This window comes from Macrotis lagotis, chromosome 1 (assembly GCF_037893015.1).
Source record: "Macrotis lagotis isolate mMagLag1 chromosome 1, bilby.v1.9.chrom.fasta, whole genome shotgun sequence".
NCBI lineage: Eukaryota > Metazoa > Chordata > Mammalia > Peramelemorphia > Peramelidae > Macrotis > Macrotis lagotis.
The window spans coordinates 155,335,367-155,350,110 of record NC_133658.1 but is presented as its reverse complement, the minus strand read 5'-3'; the positions used below and the strand labels follow the sequence as shown (position 1 = coordinate 155,350,110).

Below are 14,744 nucleotides of genomic sequence, written 5' to 3'. Positions count from 1 at the left end.
GCTAGCATAATAGTAGTACTTTATGTTTTACATAGATTATCTCAATTCCATTGAGATAGGTGCTATTATTATCCCCAAGAGGAAACAGAGGCAGGCATGGGTTGAGTGATTTAATTGTCTAAGGCAAGATTTAAAATTAGGTTTTCCTGGGTCTAAATCCAATACTCTTTACTGTGTGATTCTACTTAAACTTCTCATGATCACAGTTTTCCTTATATTTCTCTCTCCTCAACTAAAATCTTTGAAAAAAAAAGTCACCTACACTTAGAGCTTTCACATTACTCCTGCTCTTTTTTAAATTAAAAAGAATTTTCTTGGGGTGGCTAGGGGGTGCAGTGAATAGAGCACTGGCCTTGGAGTCAGGAGTACCTGGGTTCAAATCTGACCTCAGACACTTAATAAATACCTAGCTGTGTGGCCTTGGGCAAGCCACTTAACCCCCATTGCCTTGAAAAATCTAAAAATAAAAAAAAAATTAAAATTAAAAAAAATTTTCTCAATTACATGTAAAGACAATTTTAGCATTCATTAAAAAAATTTTTTTTGAGTTTCAAATTTTCTCCCTCCCTCACACCCCCCTTTCCTGAGATATTAAGCAATTTGATATGTTACATGTTTAATCACACAAAACTTTACCATATTAGTCACGTCGTAAAAGAAGATGGACCGAAAGGAAAAAAAAAGCACTTACAAAAAAAGAGATCAGTTCTCTCCTCATGAGTCTTTTGGGATTGTCTTAGATAATTCTATTTCTGAAAATAGCTAAATTTTCCACAGTTGAGTTATTGTATATTATTGCTGTTACTGTTCTCAATGCTCTTCTGAGTATGCTTTTTTCCCTTTGCATCAGTTCATGTAATCTATCCAGGTTTTTCTGAAATCAACGTTCTCATCATTTCTTATAGCATATTAGTATTCCATTACAATCAATATTCTCCAACTTGTCCAGTCATCCTCCAATTGATGGACATCCCCTCAATTTCCAATTTTTTTTTGCCACTACAAAAAGAGCTGCTATGAATATTTTTGTATATGTGGGTCTTTATCTTTTTTATGATCACTGTGCGTTACAGATATAGCCACAGTATTTCTGGAATGAAGGGCATGCAAACTTTTCAAACTTTTGGGTATAGTCCCAAATTGCTCTCCAGGTAGCTGAATCAGTTCACAACTTCACCAATAATGTAACAGTGTCCCAATTTTCCCACATCCCCTTCAACATTTATTACTTTCCTTTTCTGTCACATTAGTCTATCTGATAGGTGTCAAGTAGTACCTTAGAACAGTTTTAATTTGCACTTCTCTAATCAATAATGATTTGGAGTATTTTTCAACTGAAAACTGGCTGTTCTTATGTTTTGACCACCTGCTCTCTTCTAAATCCTCGCAATTCATTCAATTAAAACTCTCTGCAATGTTATCAATTACCTACTTCTTTAACTTTCTATAGCACTAGAAACAGTTGATCATCTCCTGAATATTGTCTCTCCTCTAGTTTTCGAGTGATTCTGCTTTCTTTTAATTCTTCTGCCTATCTGATCCTTAGGGTCTTTTCTTGGATCTTTACCCATGATGTGCTCATCAGTTATGATTGAACCCTAAAGCTGTTTTCTGGAGCTTCTCTTCTATTTCTTTATTTTTGCACATGGAAATTTCATCAACTCCCAAAGGTTCAATTATTATCTCTGTGCAGATAATTCCTATATCTATTTATCCAGTCCTCTCTTGAGCAAGTTTCTCTCCAGTTCCAGTCCTGCATCACCCGCTAGTACTATGATTCTTCAGTTATTTTAGTTTAATTTATTTTAAAGCAATCCTAAACCAACTGGTTCTCATTCTCAAAATACAACCTCGGCTCAATCTACTATTTTCTTAGTGTCACAGCTTTTTTTATTTCTAGTTTTTATCTAGTTACTTACCTTTTTTCCTTCTCAGTCAAGTAATATTCCTTTTCTTGTTCCCTTCATCATATTTTACTCATTAGTTTTAAAAATTTCACCTTTTTTTCTAAAAAGGATTTTTCCTCATTCTCTTCACTATCTTTTTAAATTGTTTATTCTAGATTCTTGTTCTTTGATTCATGATCCTTTTATTTATTTAGCAGAGAGGGTATTGTCTCATGGTAGGATTTTTCCTATGTCCTTGACTGTGTAGTTCATTATTGACTTTTGCCCTACCCTTGGCCTTTATTTCTCTAGCTGCCTTGAAATCTCCTGGGTCCATGCCTTCCCATTATTCTGGGTGTCATTTGTCCTCAGGAGCTCTTATTGTCCTCCCGAGGAGGATGACTGGCCTTAAGCTCTAAATTCCTGCATACCTGTAAGATCTGTTTCCCTTCATCAAATATCTCTCTCTCCTCCCACAGATCTTCATGAGTAGTACTCCTTTCTATCACTGAAATAATATTTCCTCTTTCCTGTCTTTTTTTAATTCCTCCCTTTGATTTGCTCATTCACTCTTCCATAGGCTCTTTTCTTCCTGAGCTATTTTTCCCCTTTGTTATTAGCCTTTGACTTAAGGTACTTCACACATTCCTCTTTATTTTTTTTCTACCCTTTTAAACACTATCTCATTTTAAAATTTAATCCCATAAAAATAAAGTGATTCACCTGTAGGTGGTATTTATGAAGATCCAGGCCCGTTTCTCTACCATCACTTTTGTTTGACAGACATCTGTTTTTATTCTTGTCTCTTTGTGTATATTTGGAAAGAAATCTCATAATGGTTTCTTTATTATTTTATTGTTGATTTTAGTTACTGTTATTTGTTTACCCTTATTTCTGTTGTCTGTAGTATCTGAAAAGCACATAATTTCTTCAGACATCTAGTTTTCTTTTTAAGCATGCCTTGAGTGCTTCTTTTTAATTGAACATCCATCTTTTTTTCAGTTATAGTTTGGCTCAGATTTTCAGGGTAGGCAGTCTAGGGTACAACCTGATCTCCATTGTTCTTTGGAACACATTATTCCATTCCTTCCTGTAGTTTCTCTTATTTGAATTTCCTTTCCTTTATATCTGAAAGTCTTTGTTTTTATTATTTAAAGAATTTGTTTTTCAGGTGGAATTGTTAAATTTAACCACTATGTGTCTTGGCATTTGCAGCATAAGAGTTTTTCCTAGGGGGTTCTATGTATTTTGCCTTCTATATTCAGAAGTTCTACGCATTTTTCCAGTTTTCTTGGATTATGTTGTTCAGGTTCTTTTGACTTGTGTTTTTCTGAAAGTAGTTTAATTTTTCAAGTTATTCTATGCATCTTGTCTTAGAGATCAGTGTGTTTTTTTACTTGAGACCATACTTCCTTTTGCTATTCTTTCAGATTGTCCTTCAATTTACATATTTATAATCACTAGTAGTTATGCTCTTTTGTTTCTTTGGTGAGACTTTCCATTGTTTTTCTATTTTGCCACCTTTTTCTATTTTGTAGGCCATAAATTGGATTTTCACAAGACTTATTTCTCTTTTGAACCCTTTAGAAACATTCTCCTATAGTTCTGTGTTCTCTTGGGAATTTATGGAGTCATCTGCCTTATTAAGTATTGATTTATTTTCCTTTTCTTACAAAGTGTATCTTATTAAAAAGCTTGAATTTTCTTACCTGACCTAGAAGTCACATTCCCTTCTGTTTTATCTGTTTATACTCAGGGTCTTTGAGTTTTCTTCCTTCTGAGATCTTTGTTTTCAGTTGTTTTTTTTTTTTTTGCCTTGATTTTTCCCTATTGTTTCCTTTCTCTTTCCCAGTTGATGGTGGTTTCCTTGGGGACTGAATCTCAAAGCACCCAGCCTTCTCTCAAGCTGGCCAATTCACTGTTCAACATCCTTGACCTTTGCTCCAACTGACTTCTGACTACCATCAGACAGCTGTCTATTGATTTCTTTCTCTCCAGCTTAGTGGAATGCCATCCATGTTTGTCCTTTCCTTTCTCCCTTCTGTTCCTCCATTATCTGGCTGGGTTCTGTGGCTTATATGGCTTCTATTTTGCTATGGCAGTTACAGCAAATTTTTGTTTTTTGGATCTCTGCTGCACAGGGAGAGGGTAGAAAGTGGGATCAGAGTATAAAGTTGATTTCTAGTATAAGTAATTTTGGATAGTTTGGACAGCTCTGTCGCAAGGAGTCTGGTGGGTAGAGGAGAAGAGATGCTAAATAAGTTCATTGGGTTTTTACCTGGTTTGGGTTTTTGAGGTCTCAAGACTATAGATAACTGAAATTGTTTATTGCTTGTATTCTTAATGTTTTAAGACTGTGGCGATAGCTGAAATTGCTTTATCTCTAGCACTTAATTCTTAGTTTGAAGGGATATGAGTTATTATCGAAAATACCTAGTCCTCCATCTTGTTGGTCATATGATCTGGAAGTTGGCATTCAAAATCAAATGGTCCAAAAGAGAACCAACTCATTTCTTCCACCTTTCCTGAAGTTTCTAAGAATTATGAAAGGGATCATTGCTATTCTTCTAGTCACCCAGGTCTACAATTATGGCATCATCCTTGACTTCTCTCTATAGCTTACCCCCCCCCTATATATAATCAGTTGCCAAATCTTGTGATTTATTTCTCTGATTTCCTTCTAACCCTTCACAAGGCCAATAGGTCCCAAGTATAAGCCCTTATTATCTCTAACACTGAATTGGCCTCCCTGTCTTAAATTTCACTCCACTCAAACCTATTTCCTTTTAGTTGCCAGTGATTTATCTAAAGTATTCCCCATTCTTATCAATAAACTCCAGTGACTCCATATTATCTCAATATCAAATAGCAAGTCCTTTACTTGGTTTTTTAAGCTCTCTGCAATTCTACTGTTCTAATTTTCTTATACTTTATTTTCCCTTTCATGTATTCTATGATACAGCTATAGTAAATTATTTGCTGTTTCTCAAACTCAACACTCTATCTCTCACCTCTGTTCTTTTGAGGTGGTTGTTCCCCATGTCCTTTCCAATTTCCAACTTCCTGGCTTTCCTAGATTTCTTTATGACTTAACTCTAGTGCCACCTTGCCCAGAAAATCTTTCTTGGTCCCCAGCTGCTATTCCCTCTAAAGTTATCTTCCATTTTTATCTTGGAGTTTTCTGATTTATATGGGTTCTCTCCAAAATGATTGTAAGGTTCATGAGCAAAAGGACTAATTTTGATTTCTGTATTGCAAGACCTTGATACAAGACTTGGCACATAATAAGCTTGTGGACTGAATTTCTTCTTTCCTAAATGATTCATTAGTGTTCTCTCCTCAGCACTTGTTCCAAAATTTCTCCCTTCTCCTTAAACCTTCTACAAAAGGATTCTATCTTCTAGTTACCACTGAGAAAATTAAAATCATCATTGTGAACTTCCTCTTTTCTTTTTATTCTATATCTCATCTAACTTTTTTTAACCCCAACCCCAGAATCATCCTTTGCTCTAGTCTGAGACAAAGATATTTGCCCTTTCTTTGCCAAAGACAACGTATCTGTTTCTCCTCTTGATTCTACTCTCTCCCGTCTCTTCATCATTTCCCCTTTTGTTTATCCTCAAGATCTCCTTATTCCCTTTTGTTTATTCTCAAGATCTCCTTATTCCCTGACTCTTTTCCTATAACTACAGATATATCCAGGTCTTCACCATCTTTAACTACTGATCTGATTATTCACTCAAGTCATTATCCTGCATATATTTTCCCTTGCACACTTAGAATGTATTTGTTCATATTCATTGTCTCATTTTTTCACCTATTCACTTTTCAAATCCATGAAATCTGGCCCTTGATCATCCTATCCAATGAACCATAACTGTTCTCTCCAAGATGGCTACTGATCTCTTCATTGCTGAATTCAGTGACATCTTCTCGTTTTTCACCTTCACGAACTTTCTGCAGTTTTTGATAGTTGATATGTCCTATTTATTGTATAGTCTCTCTGATCATTCCTCAGTCTCCTTTGCAGAATATTCAACTATGTGTCCCAACAAAAATGTGAATATCTGTAAAAGTTTTATCCTGGAATACTTTTCTTCTGAGCTTATATCCAGTGTCTTAATGATCTTATCAGATTTAGTTGGGTCAATAAACTGCCTCTAATAAACAACTTCAAAATTTATATGTCTAATTCTAATCTCCTGAAATTTACTCTTGCATTGCTCTCTGCCTGCCAGACAACTACATTTGGATATTCTACCAACAATTCAAAGTCAACATGTGTAAAACAAGATTTGTTAAGTTATTCCTCCATCTATGCTTCCATTAAACTTCCCTGTTTTTGGTGAAAGTATTACTCAAACCAATTAACTTTCTGTTGAGGTACCAAATCCTCTGGTAAAAAGAAGCTTACAACTTCAGTCATGTCTCATTTTTCCTTCTTCCTCATTCACCATCAATCATTTCCCAAGTCTTATTTCAGTAAATACTCACAATATTTCTTAACATTTATCCCTTTTCTCCATTCATATGGTCACTACCCTAGTTCAGGCCCTTATCACTTCTCATCTGGTAATAATAATAATAATAATAGTTTCCTAAGAGAAATTATGCAACAGTACAGGATGATCTTCAGCTTAGCCATAAAGGCAAGCTTTTAGTCTTCCTGGTATAAATATAGTTATCCTATTTGCAACTTTTTAAAAAGCTTTAGTTGATTTGGCTGAAGACTATTCCTGAAATTTTTAGGATCTTGGCTGTCCTCTGCGTAACATTCAGTGGTTGTAGAACCTCATTTTGGTATTCATTAACTTTAATGATTAATTATAGTGATGCATAACTTCCACTAAATGTGAACTCAATCTTCACTGTGAAAAAATGAGCAACTCTTGACAACTGACAATATGAAATAAGGTAATTAAATCTGAAATGAGCTGGGTGAAAATATCATAAAGGGCCTAAAACTCCATGTTGCACAAAATAACCTTTGTTTTTGCACTGGATTTTTTGGAAAAAATCTAGTGTTTGACACTGGTCTAGTGAGACAGTGGTTCACTTTTTCGGTTGAATAGAGGCTTGTTCCCATTTTTCTAGATGGATGAGATATCTGGCAACAGGCTATTGGGAAAGGATTCTCGACATGTAATATCCCATTGCCTCACTAGCAAACTATACAAATCTCATTACTAAGCCAAAAACTCCATATGACCCTGTGGTAGATTGACAGAACTAGTCAACAAATGAAACTCTACCACAGCCTGTCATAGTCACTAAAGGTACTATTTCACCTAGTGTTGTTGATAATCCACTGATTTTAGTCAGACTAATATATATTATATGAAGAGTAATAACAATAGAGTAAGATTTAGTTCTGAATGTTAACAGCATCAAGCTTTCTACTTTTAAGGCATAATGAGACCCTTCTGAGTCTCAGCACATTAATTTGTAAATTCTTAATGCATTTATGTAAAACTGTGTATTAAAGAAATACATGTTTTGTTTCTAATCCTACTAGTATTTTTTGTACTACACTACAAGTTTCATGGGAGCAGGATCTGTATATTATCTTAACTTTGTATCTTCCCTGATACATGGTATAATACTCTGCTACAGTAGGCCCTAAATAATTATTTATTTATTGTGAATGAATGATGCTATTAAAACAAAACATTTTTATTAAAAGGGATAATCTATATTCTGTTTAGTGATTTTTTTAAATAAAAAATGCTAATACTTTTTACTTTCCAGTTAAAACTTTAATAGTAGCTATTTCATTTTTCTATTTATAAACTACAATAGAAAACTATATAAAAGGAAAAATAAATAAGGCCTGGCTTCAAATGTATTTGGAAAAATATGTAGGGCAATTTGAATAAAGTAAAAAAAAAGGGAAATGGGAAGAGGGGTGAGAATAAATGGCAAAGAAGAATCAAGTGAACAACTTGAGAAGGGATATTCAGAACTTAACAGTAAAAGTAAGATTAGAATTCCTGGGTCCTATGAATAGAACTAAATAGTTTTAATTTTAACTCTCAACAGTTTGAAATGGAATAGATTAATGGGAAAGGATACTGAATCATTAAGACTGGTACAAAAATCATTTTTTATAGAATACAACACTTCAATTCAAAAAATATTTATAAAGTTATGACTATGTACAGGAGAAAAATGATATGAGCTTAGCCCTCAGGAAGTTTATAGTCTGAGGGGATTAAAAATCACCTCTCACCAAGTAAACAGAAGGCAATCTATGGAGGGAGTGAGCATCAATAATTGATATAGAAAACATCATGAAGATGACACCAGAGACGAACATCAATGGAAGCTATAGATTTTAGAAAGCAGAAATGAGTAGGGTGTGCATGAATGGAATGAACTATGGAAAACAACAAGATAATCCAGGGAAGTCCGTTCTCTTTATGCAGTCCTATAATTTTCATCTGGTTGATGGCCATCTCTACCCACACCTAACTATCTATCATACATTTCCTTCCAACCCTCTTATTAAACCCTTGTTATCTTACCTCTGCATGAGGAAAGGGGGGTTCTGGGAGATACACCTTGGTCTGTTTGTTGTGACAAAGCCTTTTAAAGAAGGAAAAAAGTAGTTAGATGTCTGTTATTAGGTAAGACAGTCTGTGATGTTGGCTGCCACCTAGTGGTGACACTTCAGACAAAGAGATTTTCTACCATTTAAAACACTTTCCTTTGACAGTGAATCTTATTGTGAACAAAGAATCTAGTTTTTTGCAATGTCTTTTAAAAAAGTAATACACTTCAAAAATGGTCCTCAAAAAGAGGGTATTTTGTTCCTAAAGGTTAAAAATAGTTTCTCAATGTGTTATAGAACTAGCTAATACTATTAATAAATACTTATTGAATTGAATAAAGCAACTATCTAGCCAAGGCACTATGAAAGGTGCTGACTCTGAGCAAACCCAACTGTCTTTGTTTCTTTTTTATCAATATGTGACTTTTTATCAACATATGACCTTTATTTTGCAGAAAGAACAATTTCACCAAAGCAAAACTGAAATTACTGACTCTTTCAAATCAGATTTTTAAAAGACTTTTTGAAGGACTATGGTAATTTGAATTTTTCTTTGTATTTTAATTTCTTTAAACAATTTTTGGGGTTTTTTTTGCAAGGCAATGGGGTTGTGACTTGTCCAAGGTCACACAGCTAGGTAATGATTAAATATCTGAGGTTGGCTTTGAACTCAGGTCCTCCTAACTCCAGACCTGGTACTCCATCCACGGTGCCACCCAGCTGCCCCATTTTTTGTATTTTAAGATAAATTTGACTAGATTTGTCCCTGGTATTCCTCTGGATACTGATTCTAAGAAATGTATCAAAACACTATTAGCAGGACAGTCAACAATTTTAATGAGTATCATCTTTGGAGAAGGGATTTTTAATACATACAGGCAAATAAGTATAATATTTGTAGCCCATGAAGAGAAAGAATTTAAGAAGCAGTTGTAAAAACATCCAATGGAGGTGGAGTTGTAAGATCCAGGTTCAGATTCTGTCTGAGACACATTACCTATGTGACTTTGTGCAAATCACATATGGGCTGAAAACCTCAGTTTTGTTACTTTAAAAATGGGTATGTCTAACCTATTTGGTAGAGTCACTGGTAGGAAAATGCTTTGTAAACTTAAAAAGTTCCATGTAAATATGAATTATTATTATTATTATTATTATTAGTAGTAGTAGTAGTATTAGTATTACTATCAGAGTTTCAGGAAAGATGTTCTATTAAGTTCATAAGTAAGCAAAGTGGTGAGGAAGCACAATGCAGTCACAACCAATTCTGCTCACTGACTTCCTCAACTAGCATGATTCCCCATTTCCTTCTCACCTGCTCTCCACATTATATATCATATCCATCAAATACTTTTTCAGGATCTCCAGTATACAAAGAACTATTTTAGATGATGAGAGAAGTTAAAAAGGTAAATAAGGCATTGTTCTTGGTCTCAAGAAGATGACAATTTAGTGCCCGTATCAATGCTCTAAAGCATGTAGTGGTCTACAGGAATATGGGAAAGTTATTCTCAAGGGGTAGAGAAGTGAAAGGACAGTGACTGGGTACTTGGTGAGTTCCCTCTACTATTGCTAAGTACCATTTATATAGCACTTTAAATTTAAATTTAAATATAGCACATAAAATATGATTTAATTTTAACCTCATATCTTAACTTCTCTGGGAGACAGATAATACTTTTATCCTCCTTTTACAGAAAAAGAAGCTGCAGCACACTAGGATTTAAGTGATTTGTCCAGAATTGGAGCTAGTAAAAGTATCTGAGGCAGGATATGAACTCAGCTCCATACTCTTAGCTAGATATCATGTCTCATATGCTGAACTCACTGGAAAAGATGGTTTTTTCCATCAGGAGATGATGAAATAAAAGACTGAAAACAAGGAGTCTAAAAATGTTGGCTAGTCTTTAGCAAGGGAAAAAAGGGCCATGCAAAGATAAATCAGAACAAGAGAAATATAGTTCTGATACTAGTCCAATGTGAAATAACTACCAGATTTATTAAGAATTTCTTTCCTACTGATATCTGTCAAGGTAATTTTTGAGGAAGAAGGAAGGTGGGTGTTCAAGCATCAAGATGATAGGTGGAAAGGTTAATCAGCAGAAACAGCTATGTCCACATTCTGCTTCCTCACCTTTCTGCCACCCTTGGGATCTCTATTAACCTCTGAGAACCTTAAGCTAATTTTCTAAAATCAAATCCACTAATTTACTCAAAATTTCACACAATCTCTGTGAAAACTAATTAAAATCTAGAGCTAGCATCTATTTTTCAAAAGCAATTTCTATTTAGGAATGATAGTTTTTTTCTCTGATGGGGAATGGAATTTTCTTTTTCTCTTCTTTTGCCAAATCTACTGGAAGATTTTTTTTTTTGCTTGAAAATGTTTTTACTAGTTACATCTCCTTTCCAATGTGGTCATTCCTAATCTTTCCCTAATCCAAGCATATTTATGTTTATCTTTAGCTTTTTGGACTAATTGTTTCTTTCTGTCATTTTTTTACCTGAGAAGATAGAAAAATAATGTAAGGGAGAGGGATGCTAAATTGCTAGTATAGTAGAAAGGGGCTTATTTACAATGATTAATTTATTTGTCTTCAAGTTTCAGGAATATAACTGAAAACATCTTTTGTATAAGGATAATGCCAAGACCCAGGTGTACTATTTTTCATTTATACAAAGGACTAAAGGAGTCATCATCTCTGTACTATAGCCAGGTTACCAGGGAAGGAAGAAGTGAGAACAATATAAGGACAGAGATGGATAAAAGAAATTTGAGAAAGAGACTACCTAGGTCTTTCCCTTATATTAACCCATACAGCAAAAGTCATCCACTCAATTTCCAATGCTATAACGTACATTCCAATTAGTGGAACTATTGATATTGTTTCAAAGTAGAAACAACAGTCAGCATGAATGCACTGGATAATGGGTTCTTACTTTGAGGTTCATGAACTTTTTAAAAAATTTAATTATTTTGAAAACTGTATTTCAATATAATTGGGTTTTCTTGTTATCCTATTTATCTTATTTTATAAATTTAAAAAAGTTATTTTGAAGAGGTTCAAAGGCTTCCCTAGACTGCCCAAGCAGCTTTTTTCTTTTTTTGCAAGGCAATGTGGCATTAACAGATAGATACCAACCCATAAGGAGGATGAATCCTGACACATACCATTCAGCAAAAATCTGGGCAAACTCAAGTGAGCTGTTGGCAACGGGGGAAATGAAGTAGAATGGGATGTTGGAGAGGCCAGCTGAGTCGATGTATTGATAGAGGCATTCCAAAAGGTCATAGATCACTCCGGATGGGTAGCAGGGGACCAATACATTACCACCATTCCGCACTGTCAAAGCTAGAAGGAATGAAGGCAGGGGGGAAAAATGTAAAAAAAGAATCAAAGCTACATTTTTGAAATGGGGTAGTGTGAAAACTTCCTATATAATACTCATTTTCTTAGAAATTGTTTACAAATCATCTCATATGTCCCAAGAACTTCCCACTTCTTATATAATAATCAATTCTCTTCTGTCCTTCACAATCCTCTGACAGAGCAAAATAAACTCAGGGAGGATTTTTCTTCATTTATTAATTTTTCTTTTAGAATTCCACCACACTAAAGGTAGGAAACAAAAGCACAAATGAGACAAAAGCAGGAGATAATCCCTGAATTATTTATATATATACTCAATTCTTGACTACTTGCATTAACAATCTATTCTGAGCATTACCTGATACCAGAGGCAAAAGGGCATACACTAGTATTTAAGAGAAATGATATGACCAGATCTGAACTTAAGGAAAATCATTTTGCCAAGGTTGCAGAAGGGAAAAACTTGAGGCAGGGAAATTAATTGGAAAATTATCCCAGTAAGTCATGTGAAAGAAGATTTGGGTCTAAATATAAACTGAGGTGGTGACATATGGGTAAAGAGAAGATGCAAAGACAGAAATTAGGACACTAAAATTATGGTTTTAAGTGCTTATATCCTCAAGTGCAATGCATTTCTGGATGGTGGCTAAGTTCCTTTCTTTCCTTCCTCTTTTGATTCCATTTTTAAGTTCCATCGATCCTTAACAAGCACACAAAAAAGTCTTAATGGTTATTCTAACTTTTATTTAACTAGGTGAAATATAAAATTCCACTTTAAAATTGAAATAAAAGTCAAATATATTTCTCAGGGGTTAGAAGGTTGAGGTGCCTTCTGTATCTAATACTGAGGAAATTGAGACCTGAACAAGTAATTTTCCCAGAGTTAACACCATGTTGAAAGTGGTAAAGCCAGGATCTGATTCTGTCTTCATGTACTATTAGGTATGTATTGGTTAGAAGCCATGTGGTCTTTGGTGATTAGAAGGCTAGTTGAAATTTGGAAAATACTGTTAACCAAGCAAATGTAACAGAATTTCATTTTTCAATTTCCCTCCTAGAGGTAATACTGCTAAAATTACTATGGATAAAGTAGCAAGGTGTAATGCAGGCAAGTCAAACCACTACCACTATTACAACTATCACTCCCCTTATACCTTGACAGGGACAGCCCAGGTTACGGGAACAAAAGCCTTGAGAATCACAATGCTTCTGGTTCAGTGCCTTCATACTGGGAAGCAGCCCCTATGGAGATGGCAGCCTGGCACCTGCTCCTGTAAGGGTCTGAGCCACAGCTACTCAAGACCCAGAGCAAAAAGTTCTTATCATTAAAGTCCATGGAAGTACCAAATGGTTCAACATCTCTTATGATTTTACAGTGGAGATATTAAAGAATGGAATTAACATCTGCTCTGCAGCTACATCTTCAGAACCATGGGCCTTTGCCATTAGTTTTGGAGTGGGGCCCAGCCCTGGGTGCTGTCAAAAGTATGTGAGCTCCTAGAGAGCAGGGGCTCTGGCACTTTTTTATTTGTATCCCTAGCACAATGCTTTGGATACAATAAGAGTTTAACAAATGCTTCATTGTTTATTTTTTCAAATACTTAAAAATATCCATTCTGAATATTTTTTCATGGCTACATACCCAAATTGCTGCAAAATTCTCCTACCATGCCATCAGGATTTGCTGTAGGAATCTGGGTGAGTCCTGTCAGAATGAGGACATCACTGTTTTTGAGAGAGGCTTGGTCCATGGGCTGAAAGATACCAAAGAATGGTAAATTACGGGATTTTAAAGAATTTTTACACACAAAAAAAAATAAGAAGGAAAGACTAGGTTAAGAGTGAAGGGGTTTCAATGAAAGAGAAATATCTTCTAGCCCTTTCAGGGATGCTTTTTTTGGTTTAGAAGGCAGAATAAGGTCTAGCAAAGAGGCTTCCCCCCCCCCCCAAAATTCCCATTTTGCCCTGGTTAACCTCCTACTTCTTGCCTATATCAAGACCATTACTTCTCTAACCATCCCCTTGTTAAAGACAATCTTTTCTCTCCTGGCTCACTTTGTTCATATGTCTCATCTCTATGGTTTTGCATTTGTTTTCCCCAGGCCTTGGAGTTCCCTCTTCTTCTCCCATCAGTTCCTTAAATTCCCTAATATTTTTCCAGTGTTCAATACAATGCTCCCCATGTGCAGCCTTTCTTCATGTCACTACCCATCATACTGTGTTTGTTTTGTAGGTCCTTATAGACACACCCATTGAATTTCCAGAAAGTCTCTACCCTGCTTTCTTTTTGTCTGTTAATACCTGGCACCAGCACAGTTCATTGTATGTAGCAGATACTTTTTGTGTGTGTGCGTGGGGTAGGGGTAGGGGTAGGGGGATAGGGCGGAGGAGTGCAATAGGATTAAGTGACTTGCCCAAGGTCCCAAAGCTAAGTGATATTAAGTGTCTGAGGCCACATTTGAACTCAGGTCGTCCTGACTCCAGGGCCAGTACTCTATCCACTGGACCACCCAGCTGCCCCCAGAGTGCATACTTCAGGAATGTCTGTCCCATTACTGTTCACTCCTATAGTGCTTCCATGGTTCATGTCAGCATTGTTCCATTAGAGTGCTCTTTCAGAGGTCATCACTCATTTCCTAACCAAATTCAACAGACTCTCCTCAGTCTTCATCCTTTTTGACCCTTCTATCACACTTGATAAGTCTTAATAATGTCCTTCCTTTCTTAAATCATTCACTTTTTTGGGGGGGGGTTTGTTTCACCCTATTTTCCTGGGATTTTGATTACCATCTTTTCTTAAAGTAATTATGACAGACTTTTGTCAACAGCTTTGCTGATACAAGTTATCCCTTCAAAAGTCTGATTTTCTCCCTATCTTTGGTTAATTACACAGACTGAAAGGGAAGTAAATTTCTTGAGTGTTAAAATCAATGCACT

The 14,744-nt window shown here is 35.3% G+C and overlaps 1 protein-coding gene across 4 annotated transcripts in view; it reads right to left on the bottom strand.

Moving 5' to 3' along the window:
* Positions 1 to 14,744, bottom strand: part of INTS9 (integrator complex subunit 9) — a 123,439-nt gene that overhangs the window by 35,796 nt on the left and 72,899 nt on the right. For all 4 annotated transcript variants that reach the window (XR_012473267.1, XM_074209191.1, XM_074209189.1 and 1 more), the window contains 3 exons: positions 13,450 to 13,561; positions 11,609 to 11,789; positions 8,411 to 8,471 (listed from right to left, as the gene is read on the bottom strand). Coding sequence is in view for 3 of the 4 variants with exons in the window: in XM_074209191.1 (XP_074065292.1) it covers positions 8,411 to 8,471; positions 11,609 to 11,789; positions 13,450 to 13,561 (354 nt within the window). In the remaining variant the exon portion in view is untranslated. The remainder of the gene's footprint in view (positions 1 to 8,410; positions 8,472 to 11,608; positions 11,790 to 13,449; positions 13,562 to 14,744) is intronic.